A 16,609-nucleotide genomic window follows, 5' to 3' on the forward strand; every position below is an offset into this window, starting at 1 on the left:
TACAATGCAATAGATTTCCCTCTATAAATTTCTTGCCTTAAAATTTTTAATATTTATATACCATTTTCACCAGCAATAATGGTATAACTGCATTCACAGTACTTGGATACACTGTGAATGTTTCATTTCTTTATTAGTCCATCACAGGACCGAAGTCCCATTTATGCTGAACATAATGTACACAAATGTTAATACATAAAATAATGTTAAGATTTATGATATTGTGACAACATATAAATACAGTTAAAACTCTTTTACAGACAAATCCGATAAAATATAATGTTTTACAAAATTTTCCACACATGAATCAAAACATATATCCAAATCATGCACTAAGGATAATTCATTAAACGATTCCTGACCTCTTATTATTGGCGAGCTTTTGTGTATGTTTAACCTTCAGAATGGCATGTAGAAAAGTGTTCTGTTCCTTGCTCTAAAAGGTGTTACATGGAAGTTTATTCTCTCTAACAGCTCAAAATATAGCCAATCTTGTCTTACTAATTTACATAAAAAACATTAGATCATTAAAAAAGATGTTTGTACTGATGTAGAAGTCACAATGTACGGAAATATAACACTTTGTTTTGTATGATTCCATTATTTCACTTTCAGAAACATTTACTTCCGAGAATCAGGTTTAAGGGATTTTAGGGGTTTTGGTGCCAAGCAGACACCACTATGTGTTGCCATGTGTGCATCGAATAAGCAGTGAATTTGCCTGTCTTAACTCTCGCTCATATGTGCAAGGGTTAAGTTGTTTGCTTTGCAGAGAAAAGAGAAGTATGATACAAGTGTTGAGGCATTGATAAATGAGTCTGCACTCATGGTTCTTGCAAGCAGGGTGTTCCGAACCTCTGTGGAAATATAAACATATGATAACGAGAAAGGCTAAGGAGATTGATAGGTTACAAAATTTATTTTTTCATCAATGGCACTTCACTTTAATCTCATTTAGTCGCAACTTTAAAATCCCTGTATTAACCACTCCCTAGGTTGTAAAATGTAATAATTTTCCAAGTGCACTATTTTGCAGTTTGAAAATTAAGTCAATTTCTCTGAAAATAATATTGGTACTTAACACAATCCATACCGGATCTGGCCAATTGCAAAAACATGGATTTAGTTTATAATTGTTTGGGAAAAAATATAAAATTTGTTCTGGAAAAGTCTGTAGCCACCTTGTCCCAATTAGCCTATCTGTGCATAAAGTAGACTTTTTTTAAAAAAAAAAACAGCTGTAAGTAGTAAGATTTATGCTTCTTTTACATGAACTTTGTGAGGCACATTTTATATTACGAGGGTCACTATTTATATTTTGAGCCTAACAATGAAAAAACAGGAATTTGGCATTGAAAACTGCTTTATTGTTTTTCGAAGTATTCTCCTTTATGGTCATTACACTTTTGCCTTCGTTCGAACCATTTGTCAAAGCAGTTTTTCCAATCTTCTTGAGACACCTCCATAATATGGTTTTTGAACGCATCAACGGCATCTTCCGCCGACGAAAATCGTTGTCCACGCAATTTATTCTTGACATTCGGGAACAAGAAGAAGTCATTGGGTGCCAAATCAGGACTGTATGGCGGATGACCCATCAATTCGATTTTTTGACTGTTCATAAAGTCGGTTGTTAGACGAGATGTGTGACAGCTGGCATTGTCTTGATGAAGAATGATCCAACGGCGTTTGTTTGTTTTCCGTATTTGACCGAAGACCTCTGGCAAACAAATTGTTGTGTACCATTCAGAGTTGACCATTCTACATTCCTCTAAAGGCACAGTTGCCACATGACCAGTTTTCCCGAAAAAACAGGCGACCATTTGTTTCAATGTGCTTTGAGCACGAACAATTTTTGTTGGATTCGGTTCATCTTGAAACACCCATACAGTCGACAGCTGTTTATATTCCGGCTCATATGCATATATCCATGATTCGTCACCTGTTACAATCTTATATACGTCTTTTGAAGCACCACAATTGTATTTATTGAGCATTTGTTTGCACCAATTGACGCGAGCGTCTTTTTGAGTTTTTGTCAAATTGTGTGGGATCCAACAAGAACATACCTTTCTCACAGCTAAATGATCATGTAATATTTTATATATGCTGGTGGAACTAATGCCTATGGTTGCCTCAATCTCACAGTATGTCACATGACGATCTTGCAGTATTAGGTTTTGCACCGCATCAATGTTTTCTTGAACAACAACTGATTTTGGACGACCTTCGCGAATCTCGTCAGTGAGCGATTGGCGGCCACGATTAAATTCGTTATACCAGCGTTTCACAGTGGCAAAGGATGGGGCTTCATCGCCAAATGTGGAAGTAAGTTGATCGATGCACTCTTGTCTTGATAATCCACGTCGAAAATCGTAAAAAAATCATCGCACGAAAATGTTCACGAGTTAATTTCATTTTATTGTTGTCGTGCAATCTCCAAGGCAACATAAACAACACAAATGAAGCTATTGACAAAACATTTGAAGTACGTTATGGTCAATAATGCCAGACGATTCCGTGCAAACGTCAAATCGCGCCTAACTTCAATCAGTGTTGCCAAGGCTCAAAATATAAATAGTGACCCTCGTATAAACTAATATATAGTGTTATGACAGCTGGGAACTTACTGATTTCAGTATTTAACGAAATATTTCTGCCTTGTAAATGCATCATTTTATCCTTGGAGCCTGTACTACTGGTGCTTGGTTTTGAGAGTGACATTATTAAATAACACTCACAGAACACACACTATTGCACAAAGAGCTGTATGGAATCCTCTCACAACTATTCTTTGTGGCACACAAGTGAACGATAAGCGAATAATTTTACACCGCCCTTGCTATGAAAATGCTGAACTCAAACTGACTCATACTTTCAATGTTCAAGAACGCCCACGACAGTGAACATGAATGAAGGGTCATTGTGCACATTGAGACAAAATTAACATGCAATATGCATATTGAGGCAAAATTAACATGCAATATGCATATTGAGACAAAATTAACATGCACTGTTTTTCCAAGACACAACTCAGTTGTGTCAACACGGTTGCAATGATAGAAAAAGAACAGACAGAAGAAAAATGAAAGATTGTGTTCGTGTTGAGACGTGTTGTTTTCCAGTGTTTCTTCAAGAAACTAAAACTCCGGCTAGGCGACAGAAATTTATGGGACGTGAACAGTCAGGTTCAAAATGTCTTGCCCAACTTATGATGGACCTTAAAGTGGGGAGTTTTATGAACACTTCTTGCTTGCAAGAAAAATACAGAACACAGCGTTTATCTTGCATGCTGCAGTTTCCTAACTATACAACGTTGGACTCCTGCCATGGGTTGATCACCACGGACAGACTACATGGTCACGCCCGATATCACTTCTAAAACCATACGCCGTATAATATAATATGCTATACCTGCAATGCAATTCTGTTCTAATAAATACATTTGTACAATCTTCAAACATTATCTCCTGTATTACAAGGAAATAATTAATGTATACACTAACTGTGTTCTTGTGGCAAATGTTATTTATTTTTACACTAAACAGAAATTACACATTATTATCAACATGAGAATTTGAATGTTAAAATTAATGGACACACACTCATGAGTTACTATGAATAACTTTGTGAATGCATAGTGTCTTACCCTGGACAACATTTTGCAGACTAACGAGGTTCTGGCATTTGGACTCGCAGCCAGTTTAATCTTCTGTGGAGCTTGTGGTGTCTTCTGTCCCATGTATGTTTGTTCCTTCATCCATTTCATCAACGTGATTACCCAAAAGTAGCAGGAAAATTAATTAAAATAAAGCCAATATCAAACAGTATACAGTGGAATCTCAATTTTAAATTTTCTGTGGGGAACAAACTTAAAGTGCAAGAAAATGTAAAATCTCGGAAAATTTCACAGAATTTTGCTATGTTGGGATGATCAAGATTGAATGTGTAATGTAGAGATACTCTAAAATCGGGGTTCGACTGTAGTTTGTTGCCTATTAAGTTAGGAATGCCATCCATGTATGTATTAAATACATGCATCTATTCTAAAAACATTACTGAAGTTAGTGTAGTGAACTTGAACAGTTAAGCTCTACGAGTAGGGGAAAGAAAAAATCAAAACATTTGATCATTATTAATTACTTTTCCTTATTGTAGAATGGATCGGTGACTGCTGGGAATGCTTCAGGAATAAACGATGGTGCTGCAGCCGTTGTTCTAATGTCTGCAGAAGAAGCTACTGCATGTCATATCGAAAGTAAGGCAAGGATTGTGTCCTATGCCGAGTGTGGTGTTGAACCAGAGATTATGGGAACAGGTCCCATTCCAGCAGTAAAATTAGCTGTAAGTTCACATTATGTATATGAAACATATTGGTAATTCAATCATGTAAGAAAGGCTCGTTAGATCTTTACAGATCATTACTGGATATTCAGTACTTTCTCAGCATTTACTGTACTAATAATAACTATATGCATCCATATTTTGTTTTTGACAAAAACACGAAATATGAAGTAACACATTGTAATGTTAATTTTTCATGTTTCTGAAAGGTGTGAGGTGCATTTTCGTACCCTGTTTTGTCACGAAAATGAAGCAAAATAGAGCAAAATAGACTCTTAAACATGAAATTTAAATTTTATTTACCGACGTGACACTTTCTGAAGTTTGAATTATCCTGTGGGTTATGCAATTCATGGAAAATTGATTAATTCTGCTGTAAATATTTGAGAAGCAAAAATGGACCCCTTTATACAGGAATAAACTTAATACTCTGGTAACTACATAAATGTGTTATTAGAAGGGATATGTTTATTTTGTGTAATAAGTGCAATTTTTAAATCATATTTAGGATTACATTCACAATTTTAAAACCAAAGTGTCATTTTATATACCACTTTTGATCAAAATTTTCACCGCTATAACACCGAAATTTTATTTCATGTACCGCTTTTGAACCCCAAATTGACTGTTTTTGTACCGATATTTTGCTTTTTTATTTACCAAAAATATGTGCCTCTAATAATTACATATTGGTAAACTTGATAATGCTACCAATCTGATATTTCTAGTTTTCTTATCCTTGTGATGATAAAGGCATACTGTAATTGATTGATCTAAACTAAAACTAGAGACATTCTCTATATAATGTTTACCAATTTTATATCAGAATTGTACCTGTAATTTATACACTGAGTGCTCACTGAATTGCGACCACCCCTCCAAACAACAAGGAACAGCCCAGCAGATGCTCTGATCACATGCCCACCCTGACTGGAAGTATCGTGGTGAATGTATAGACACAATTCTGCATGTTAGTTGAACAGCACACATTAAAATGGGAGGTGGTCAGGATTTAACGTCTTTCCAAAAGTGCATGATTGTGGGTGGCCGAGCATCAGGTGCATCAATAACCCAGACAGCAACACTGGTCAGATGTGCCCGTTCCAGTGGTGAAGGTGTACAGAAAGTGTCAAGAAAAACAGGGCAATGACCACTAAGAGGCAGAATTGCAAGGGCATACGGAAGGTGACACCGCAGGCTCGTGACAGCTGAACGCACCATCCGCATCTGGGAATTATGGGACCAATACAACAGTGGATGCACAATACCAATATCCCACACAACTATGTGGCGCAGACTGGCACGCATGAAGTTCCACAGCAGACGACCCACTCCTCACAAAGCGTCACGGCCGACTTAGTCTCACTTAGGCCCACTAGCATGCTGATTGGACCGTGGACGATGGAAAAGGGTGTGTTGGTCCAATGAATCACTTGTTTTTGTTACACCACTGTGACGGGTGTGTACACCAACAGCGTGAGGCTATGGACCCTTGCTGCATGGTGAGTGCTGTACAGGCGAGTGGGGGCAGCTATATGGTGTGGGGTTGCTTCTGTTGGCATGGACTGGGACCATTGGTATGTATGGATCGCCGTGTGACATCCATTGTGTATCAAGAGGTGTTAGGGGACCATTTACACCCCACAATGCAACACTTCTACCCACACGGGGACGACAATGCACAGTGCCACTGATGCGGGGCTGTACTTGCTTGACTAGGGGAAAGTTCCACATAGATGCAGCATATTATTTGGCACCATAACTCCCCCGATCTTAATCCCATAGAGCATCTGTGGGATGTTGTGGAACAAGCTCTTCAAACCGTGCATCCTGCACCAACGTCAGTTGGCTCGTTATGGGATGCCATTAAGAGTATATGGTGCCAGATCCCTGTGGAGACATCAGCCCTCATGGAATCCATATCATGTCATGTACAGTCCGTCTGCTTAGCCAAAGGTGGACCAACAAAGTATTAGGTAGGTGGTCACATTTCAGTGAGCACTCAGTGCATATTGCCTTATTAAACTGTTAGTGCCTCATTTAATTACCTTTAAGTATACACAGGGTGGCTACTCAACCGGCAATTCTGCGTGAATTATTGGCTCCGGGAATTATGCGTGAATTCTGCTTGATTTTTTCTCCAGAGACATGAAAAATTGCAACTTTTATTGATCCAAATCCCATTGAATTTATACATATTTATAAATGCCCTGAAGCAAGTTTTTCACAGTTTAGTTTTTATTTTTATCGAGGAAGGAAAAAGAAGCTGCGTTGAAAATAAAACAGAATTCTCACAACCAGTTTACTTTGTTAGTGTCCTTTGCAGAACAATATCGGACAGTCGGAAGATATCTTGAAGATGATTAGATAAATTTTAGTCGCAGATTAGAATATAAACCATAACATTTGTGACTTGTGTTTGTAGATGTATTTCGATTCTATCTCTGAGTATGTGGAATGCCAAATGTAAACTTCATACGTTAAATTAAATATTTTAAATATATATATATACCATTTAATTGAATTGAATTAGAATTTTTGGATACATTGGAATCACACACACCCTTTATATTTGTTAATATATTTGTCTATGGGTGGTGAGAGGCAGTAATACGTATGTTGAAATAGAGAAAACATGTGCTTGTAGCCTTGAATTTTTTGAAAGTTCATCCTGATACACCCATAGAGTTGCCAGGTACCTGGGCTTGCTCTGTGATCATGATTTCTCGGCAAATAAGTCCTGCTCAAAAGATTTCAATCCGTAAAAAATTATCCACCACTGAGTACTGTTATCAATATTATAATTATTAACTTGTTGGCATCTAAACTATCAAGTTGAATTTAATGATATGATAACATTCCAGAGTGTAAGTGCCCTGGGAGTTTGCCAAGTACATAACCTTGATTATTTCTACACAAATATTGTGTGGGGTGAAAAAAATTAAGTCTTGTATTTAGAGTAAAACTTGGTTGGGTAGATTCGTGAAGTTGCACTGAAATATATATACATAATAATCTATTTCTATAGTAATTTTTATTTAAAGTTACAAAGGATCCAGGCTCGAATCTTGGCCTGGGCATTCTTTGTGAGTGTCCCTTCATCACCCATCCTCATATTTACGATTAGCCAGTGGCAGAAAAGTGAAGTAAAATAAACCAAATCAATTAGTTTATAGGGACATCAGCTCATCTGGAATTTAGACCGTCCACATATATAATTATGATTAGCTGCATATGACAAATATTTTATTTTATTTCAGTTGGAAAAAGCTGGCTGGAGTAAGGAGGTTGTGGATCTGTTTGAAATAAATGAAGCTTTTGCATCTCAGTCAATAGCTGTGATTAGGGACCTGGGAGTTGATCCAAGTAAAGTCAATATTAATGGTGGTGCTATTGCACTGGGACACCCCATAGGAGCTTCAGGTAAGGTGTTGCTTAAATACGGTACTGTGCATGTTGCTTCGTACATCAAACTTCTGCCCCAAATTTGTTGCACTTTCCAAACTTATGGAGTCAAAGCTGCTCTGTTAGGTGGTCTACTAGTAGCAGATTATTTTCTTGGAACAAATGACAAGCAGTTTTTATACTATTTATAACAAATAAATTATAACAAAATTACAACAAATAGCATACTTAGGTTTGTTAACATATGAAATGAAAGCTGTGGTGCACCACCACAATCAACCAAATGTGATTAATTAGCTTCTGAGAGAAATTGTAAATTTTAGAATAAACTTTGTGTATTACTTGAGAGTATGGTGAGAGGGTTTTATAATATAACTTTGAAATGATTCACAATTGACCAATATAATTATGTTTAAATGAAACTGATCAGCATACATAGTATTCATTTTCTTAAATTGAATTTATCTTTTAAATGTAACTATTGTCTATTAGTAGGGCACTGAAATTCCAATTCAGTGTTAATGAAAACCTACAATAAATCTTGGCCAACATGGAAAAGTCAGCCTAGTACAGAGAGAGGCCAAGTTTTTATAAGTAATCCTAGTTGTGAATAAATACATAGTTCATGGTAGACTAATGATTATTAAATATTGACTTGCTATACTCTTTTACTATTCATTAGGTACAAGAATCCTGGTTACATTGCTGCATGCTTTAGAGAGAACAGGAGGCAAACGAGGGGTGGCAGCTTTGTGCATTGGAGGTGGTATGGGAATTGCCATGTGCGTTGAACGAGCATGAAGAATCAACATTCGAAGATAGTATTGTTGGTGCTAAGGGTATCTATTAATTAGCATCTAATACATTTTATAGCATTTTTATAATCATTGTTAAAATATATATATTTATATTTTTTTACATGTTGGAATGTTACGGTTTATATTTTTAATAAATAAGGTGTTAGAAGTTGAGCATTAGTATTAGGTAAAAGTGCAGAATATAGGATATTGGTACAGTATTAGATACTATGTATTTTTTTTTTACTTTATTACTTTTATAGTGGTTTATTTTCTATTCTCTGACAAGAGAAATTTTGTTGCATTTCAATTTGAAAAAAAATTTCATACTATGCTTCTTACATGGCTACTTTTCTTTCATTTCATTTGAAAATGCTATATTGCACCTTTCAAGCAGTATTCTGCGTGGTATAGGCAAACCGATTAGATCCTGAAATCCTGAGTAGTGACGATGCAGGATAGTGCCTCTTTCTTGAAGTTTTATCAGTATGGTAAAGTAAACCACCAAAATCACACAGCAAGCATTAAGTTAAAACCAAACTATTAGAAAAAGATAAAAGTATTTCTTGAGGCATATGTCTCTAGTGTGATAGAAACTTATTCATTTGTTGTATTGTTTTTCACGAGACATCTTTATTAAGACTGGCTACGTATAATCAAAAACACTTTTTTTTGTATGAAAAAAAGGGAATGGACAGTGATAAGTAGTATTATATTTGTTGGGGAGTTTGATGTTAACCCCATTTCATCAATAGAAGTATGTACGTATATGCATAATCTTGAGTTCTTACCCAATCTGGAGTATTATGACATGCTCTTCCTGCTCCCGGTCGGCAGCAGTTTTATTCCTACTTTCCTTGTGAGAAACAGAGTATTGCAAAGAATTTACTTTTAATGACCGATTTAAGTTCATGTGATGAAATGTACACTATGCTGATTGCAAGGTAACTGTGAAATTTAGTTTATATCAATGTTTTGACACTTTTTTCAATTATTTGGTGGCTTCAACATGAAGCATTTTTTGCTAAATTTTTTAATCCTTCTCATGTATTTTTTTTACCCGATTTCTAATTTTTTCCATCTTGTATTCATATATTTTATTCTAAGTATTAAACGTGAATAAGTCTTATCCCATTTGCAACTTAATCCTCAGATGCATGCAGAGATTCAATTTTACCATTGCATAATAATTTTCTATAACTTGTGACCACAAACTAGATAAGATGAATCTAATAGAAAACTGTATATCCCGAGCCATATAATTTGGCCACCCCCTCTTGCAATGAATTTGTCTGCTTCATGTTAAAAATGTCATACATCTCTAGTAGTTTACCCTCCTCTTTAATATTTGCACGCAGATATTAACTTCCTAAGACTCAAGCTAATACAGAACCCATATCAAGTACACAAACTATAAAAACTCTTTTGTTCCTTAACTGTTCTATTAGTAAGACAAAATTATCCCACAACAAAGCATTCAAGATGTGCTTTGCCATTATTTATTTTATTAAGGGTATCTCACTATGGAGTGTATGGAGATAATAAGAGTACAATTATTGCAACACTGAGAATTAATGCAATAGTATTTCTAATATAACTGCATTGGAAAAATGACACGCCTGCTTTTAAGTATTATTTTTACAACTGATATAAAAAGTATTCAGTATTGATTAATAATGTCTTGCAATTTATCTGTATACCCTGAAAATACCAAGTTACCAAGTATTTCTTGTTGTTGACAGCTTCAAATTCTCACACCATGATCAAGCAAGAAAATATTTAGATCTACCTCTTTACCAATGGACAATAGTTAATTTATTACACATTAAAACTGTCAGAGCACCACAATGTAATTATGGGGGTGGGGGAGAAATGATTGTGGTGACCTTATAAATGTCAGGTATGTAATGGTGCTATAGTTTTCAGACAATATTTGCATGGTCTAATTACTCTAGAATTAGGATTTCTAGATTGACCTACAAGAAATTTTAAAAGACTGAATCTCACCTGCAGTAAGGTGCTAGTAGTGGAGCTATTATAATACAGTAAATAAGAGGTGAGTATAGTGCTGGCTATCATTTGGATGCTTGTGAACAAGTGCATTACATTGTTACATTAGTTGAACGTCTGCTTGTTTTTATGTTAAATGTTACTATGGTCAATTAACAATAAATACATAAACAAGTTGAATACAATTATAACTGCATATTATTTTACTACTACGCCTAGATTTTTTACCCAAAGAAAGAAAATGAAAGTGTTTAACGTATTGTACATTTTCATTGTATTAAAATGTCAATGAAAGTGGTAGTGTTTTTTTTTATATAAAAGGATCATTTAAAAAAAGTGATTACTTATATAATTGTGGGGGATGAGGTTATCACATTCCTTCATTAATAGTCTCCAGACAAATATAACACATGTTGCCAAAGTTATGGCAAATTTCTCATGCCGTCAGTGGAAATAATTTTTCTGTAAATCACTGAGGGACCACCCTGCACAATCTCATCGATGGTCTTGAAGCAACATCCTCGTAGAGGATCACGTAGCTTCTGAAATAAGTCATACTCGCAATAATTCGTGAATTGCAGTTGTCCCACTGAATTTGCATCATGGCACCTGTGGTAAAGCACAATCAGATATCTTGCCAGAAGTGTTAGTAGATTCCAATGAACAGCTGGACGAGATGTGGTTTTCCAGGGAGTTACTGTAATACTTCCTGTCCACGATAACTCCCTACGGCACTTTGTGACCAAAGTAGATCGACCTTGTAGTCCTAGGAAACAAGAAGCATCACTCATGTTGCTGGGTGCTTGTTCGAACTTTCACGGTCTTGGCAAATCAGTATGGCGAACCACTTAGCCACTGTTGGATATTGAAGTGTCTAATCACCACAAGCACAAGTTGTCTGTAACATGAGCATTTCCTTCATGTTCAATTTTTAAGAACTCAAATTGTTATTTTCTTGAGAATAATGTAGAGTGCACTATTCAATACAGCTACAGTCAGCACAGTGCTGCCACCACATGTTAATATGTGGAACTACAACATAACACGTGTAGAGATGGGAATAAAAGCATTATCACAATATATGATTAATTGTTGGTAATAGTGACGAACAGTGGACATGATGTTGGGTCCATCACTTTTTAAAAATGATCCTCGTATATCAGTTTTAATGTGTACATTTAAATAATGTACAGGGAGGTTATTGCAGCATGCCACCGCTTCAGCATCGGCCGCTTGCCGGTCCAGTCATGCAACAGGTGCCGGCAAATTGCGTAACAGATAGCCCGTAACAGAAACCGCTTGTTTTGTAATGTTTCCACTTTTCACAATTACAGTTACAATTACAATTGAAATAAGCACGTACCTTGTCGCACGGATGCAGGAAAAGGTGTCCTCCCAAATACAAATATTTCCGGCACCTTATTTCTGACATCTAATCTTAGATTAGACATCGCTACTTTATCCTCAGTTGACAGAAAGGGAAGACAGCATCCCGGCGCATAAAGCAAACCGAAAGCGTAAAATGATATTTAAAAGTAATAATAATGATGATCACTAACCTCCTGTGTTATAAGAGATGTTGAAAATGACTTCCTTCAACAGCAATACAACACGTTTCTTAGGTTCAAGAGATCCTGTCTATCGTAATCCCTGACCACTTTTCTGCAAGAATTCGTTTTCACGTAATTATCGTACATAAAAACTCTATGTTCAAGACTATATTTGTTTAACGACATAAGTAATGAATGAATAACAATTAACACACAATAAAGCACTAGCACACCAACTCAATAACACAGTATAAACAAAACGCGTACTGATAAACGCGAACAGAAGTGAACATGAATGAGCGTAGACTCACTGTCTGGTAGCCGACAGTGTTGCTAACCATTTTTCGGCAATGTCCCTACAGACGTAGTCAAAATGTCCCTACAACTGACCAAATGTCCCTACGCCAAGTAAAGTGACTAAAAAAAAACACCTCATGAGCATGCAAACAGAAGATAAAATATACACATTTACTTACCAAATCTTTCTGCTCGGTGCTTCCACAATTAATGAAGGAGCGAATTTACAATACAGGACCTCTCCCCGATTTTTTGTAATATTTCGCATACTCACTAATTGAGGCCTCCTAATCACGAATTTGAAGTTAAAATTTGGGGGGTCACGTGTAGAAATTGCAAAATAAGTGACATTGAGTGGTCCGCGATCGGCACGATTGCTTATTATTTACCGGAAGATTTTGTGTTTCCAATACTTAAAAAACGAAATATACATTCCTGATATTACTACGACCCCAAATTTTAACTATGTTTGCCTATCCTAACCTAACCTAACCGTACCTGAATGGTTCGTGGGGCTATCCGTCAATGGTTTGTTGGGCTACCCGTGCATGTTTTTTTCGAGCCCAAATTTTAACTGTTTGCCTAACCTAACTTAACCTAAACTTACCGAGAATGGTCAGTGGGGCTATTCCTGAATGGTTTTGCGGTAATTGTGATTACGAACCGATAAAAAATATTATTTTCGTAGCACTTTAACGGCAAACGTTCATCATCGAAGGCCATTTTCGTATCCTGCAATTTTATGATTGATGTACTGTTGCCAAATTTACCTGTAATCAAATCAGTTCTTCTACATCGTGATTGTCGCTGTCACATGTAAGCACGTTCTTTGGGCAATATACTGAAATCCATAAGTTTATTAATTAGCCCACAGCCATCCTCCTGCACACTCCACCTAACAATCTGTACAACATTAACAACTTTTTTACTGTTCTCTTCCGCCATTCTTACACGATCCATGCTCTCCAAGTATGAAATCAACAGTGTGGCAACGCTGTAGACAGCGTAACTAATTTTAATTTGTTCATATCAACAAATATGGCTACCATACTTGTATACGGAGAATCATTGCGAGAATTGAAAAGCTTATTTTACAACTTCTACACGTTAATTAACATTTTTTTCCCCTCACCCCAACATGTTAACTTGAGATAAATCATCACGAATAATTATTTCGTGAGTATAAGACGTAGCATAGAAATTACAGAAGGGTCCGGTATTGGAAATTCTTGCCTTAATGAATAATAGGGGTGTGCGGGACAGAATGTTTTGGGTCGGGACGGGATCGGGACGGTAATTTTTTTAAATCCCGACATTCGGGACTGAAAAATTTGCAATTTCCCGACCAAGTCGGAAAATTTTCGGGACGGGAAATGTTCGAAATTTCCCGAAGCACTGGAAATCTCGAATTTTACAAGTCATTTTCACTTTAAGTGATTGTTTTTGCATTTCTAGAATAAAAACTTACAATTTTCGATAAGTTCCAGAAACTTACAAGGCAGAAAACGTCGAGAATTAACGACTTTTTAAAGTAAAGGATCCCGCACACCCCTAATGAATAACGTTGAGTCGTTTACTGTTGATTATGTTATTTGAAGTCATACATGCTGCTGCTGTGCAGAGATAGATGTTGGTTGGTGATGCTGTATTTCCTGCATTCTTTAACAATTTTGGTCCCATTTTATTTCCCTTTTTTGTTTTTGTATCACTTAACATTGAAAATATTCTTTCCGTTTCCGCGTTAGAATGCGGCAATGTTAGCACTATTTTCGCGAGAGTGGAAATGTTTTCAAAAAGGAACTTGCCTTGAAAGTTTTTGGTAACCGATAACATGTTCCAAAATTCTGATGGAGATCTGTTAGTTAGTTCTTTTTTCTCCTCCTCGCTAAAGTATCCAGATAAACTAATTCATAAAATGTAATTTACCAAGATTGAAAAAAGTACCTACGTTTTCCCTCATTTGGCAAAATCTGTCCCTACGTTCCTACGCGGGCGAAATTTAGTGAAAAGTCCCTATGCGTAGGGACATGTCCCTACGGTTGGCATCACTGCCGACACGTGCAGTATGAAGCGCCATCTCGCGGCTGACAACTCACCCAACCCCCGATAAGCTGCAGGCGCTGTCGCGACAACTGAGAATAAAGTAGCGATGACTAATCTAAGATTAGACGTCAGAAATAAGGTGCCAGAAATATTTGTATTTGGGAGGACACCTTTTCCTGCATCCGTGCGACAAGGTACGTGCTTATTTCAATTGTAATTGTAACTGTAATTGTGAAAAGTGGAAACATTACAAAACAAGCGGTTTCTGTTACGGGCTATCTGTTACGCAATTTGCCGGCACCTGTTGCATGACTGGACCGGCAAGCGGCCGATGCTGAAGCGGTGGCATGCTGCAATAACCTCCCTGTATTAACTTTCAAACATGACTTCTTTTAAATTGTCTTTGTCAACTGTGAATCTTATCAAAGTTATTTTGTAAAGGTTACAATTTACTCTCGCTGAGTGGATATGGAGATTTTGTTAATTGTGGTTGTTGGTTTACATGACAATTGTTAATTTATATTAAGAGTTAATGAAATAAAACTTTTGTACTGCAATTCATTGTATTTATTGTCAAACAAAGCTGCTTGGTGTATATACCCACTCCTATACCTCTTCAAAATTTCCGGCAACTTAGGAGGCCTGGGTACCCCCAAAATTAGTTTGCTCCCCTATAAGGGACCCAATGTTATTTTAGTTACTTATTTCCTCAGATTTCGAATTCAATTTTTATTTTATTTAAGATTACAATTTTTTTACACAGGAACTTTGCATACAGAGAGGCTGTAAATTACACAGAATTCTTTTCTGAAATGGGTACATCAACAATGTGGAGTCTATATCACTGAACCTTTATAGTGCCCACATGTCTGTGTGTTTACTCTCTATTCTTTCAAACACACAGTGAAATAAGGAAAGTGCATGGTATGTTATGATTTAAACTTTAAAAGATATAGCATTCTCTTCTTCTGGTGGCCTTCCAACAAATATTAAACATCTTTGCCTAACAAGATGCTAGTGCACTTGCTTTTTGCTTTATGACAATAAAATTAATACATTGTCATAACATCATTTGAAAATGGTTAGGCTAAGTTCAGAGTTCCACATTTGTGCCACAGTTATAATAATTTTGGTCATATGATTGCTCAAAATTTATTCATATAATGCAATTAAGTGTCTGAAATTACTATTTAAACTAATTTTATTAAATATGATGTTTAAAAAAGCCAATTTGTATATCATGACAAAATTATAAAATTGTGCAATATTTTGAATTCATACTTATAACAGTTATTTTTGATTGATATTATGAAAAATAACCATATCTTCAATCATGTGTGTTCTTTCAGACAAGCAAGATAAGATACATTCAAATTTATAATTAATTTTATCAAAATTGTGTTCATTTGCATAGGCATCAAGGTTCATATATAAAGGTCAACTCTTTAAAGCAGCCCTTACACGATCAATAATACTGACAGCCATCAATCCACATGCCAACCAGTCTCAATACTGCCATACCTTACATGAACAATACTATTGACAATACTTTTTTTCAATAAATTTGCACAGTACCTCTCTTTCTGCCTAACGAGCAGGGTGAATCTGTGTGTTTGTGTGGTTTTATTCAGTTATTCCTGGGTTTTGTCCTTCCAACACATGGATAATCGTACGAAAGGGTGCATAGCCATTATTTTAGCACTTGGAACGACTCGTTGAGTGAAACGCAAATGCTGGATGAAGGAATGTTTGAAGAAGAGAGAGGATTATTCGCATCTAGTACTGTTGAAGGAAATCAGCCTCAGCGATATTGAAGATTTTAAGAACTACTTTCGAATGGAGGAAAGTACCTTGAACAAACTGCTATAGATGGTTGAACAGTTTGTGAAAAGGAAGGACACAAATATGACAAAGTATAACTGTTAAGGAAAGATTAGCGTTAACCCTGAGGTACTTGGCCACTGGAATAAATTTTGAGGACTTGAAGTTTTCTGTCATCATGTCGCCAGCAACTATCAGCAAAGCTGTAGTAGAAACGTGTGAAATGCTTATATATGTCCTACAAGACTACATGAAGGTAAGTTTGCACAGGTATTTTGGATTCTTACTTCCCTTACGTTCACTACAAAATCGAAGGATACCAATGGATTGGCTGATTGATAT

The 16,609-nt window shown here is 36.2% G+C and overlaps 1 protein-coding gene across 1 annotated transcript in view; it reads left to right on the forward strand.

Annotated features, from left to right (window-relative positions):
- Positions 1–11,740, forward strand: part of Acat2 (Acetyl-CoA acetyltransferase 2) — a 32,663-nt gene extending 20,923 nt beyond the window's left edge. Inside the window, exons 6-8 of the mRNA XM_083123909.1 lie at positions 4,159–4,344; positions 7,605–7,767; positions 8,432–11,740. Coding sequence (XP_082980035.1) covers positions 4,159–4,344; positions 7,605–7,767; positions 8,432–8,550 — 468 coding nt within the window. The 3' untranslated portion in view covers positions 8,551–11,740. The remainder of the gene's footprint in view (positions 1–4,158; positions 4,345–7,604; positions 7,768–8,431) is intronic.
- Positions 11,741–16,609: the final 4,869 nt, after the last annotated feature.

Source organism: Lepisma saccharinum, chromosome 6, assembly GCF_977018435.1.
Source record: "Lepisma saccharinum chromosome 6, izLepSacc3.1, whole genome shotgun sequence".
Classification (NCBI taxonomy): domain Eukaryota; kingdom Metazoa; phylum Arthropoda; class Insecta; order Zygentoma; family Lepismatidae; genus Lepisma; species Lepisma saccharinum.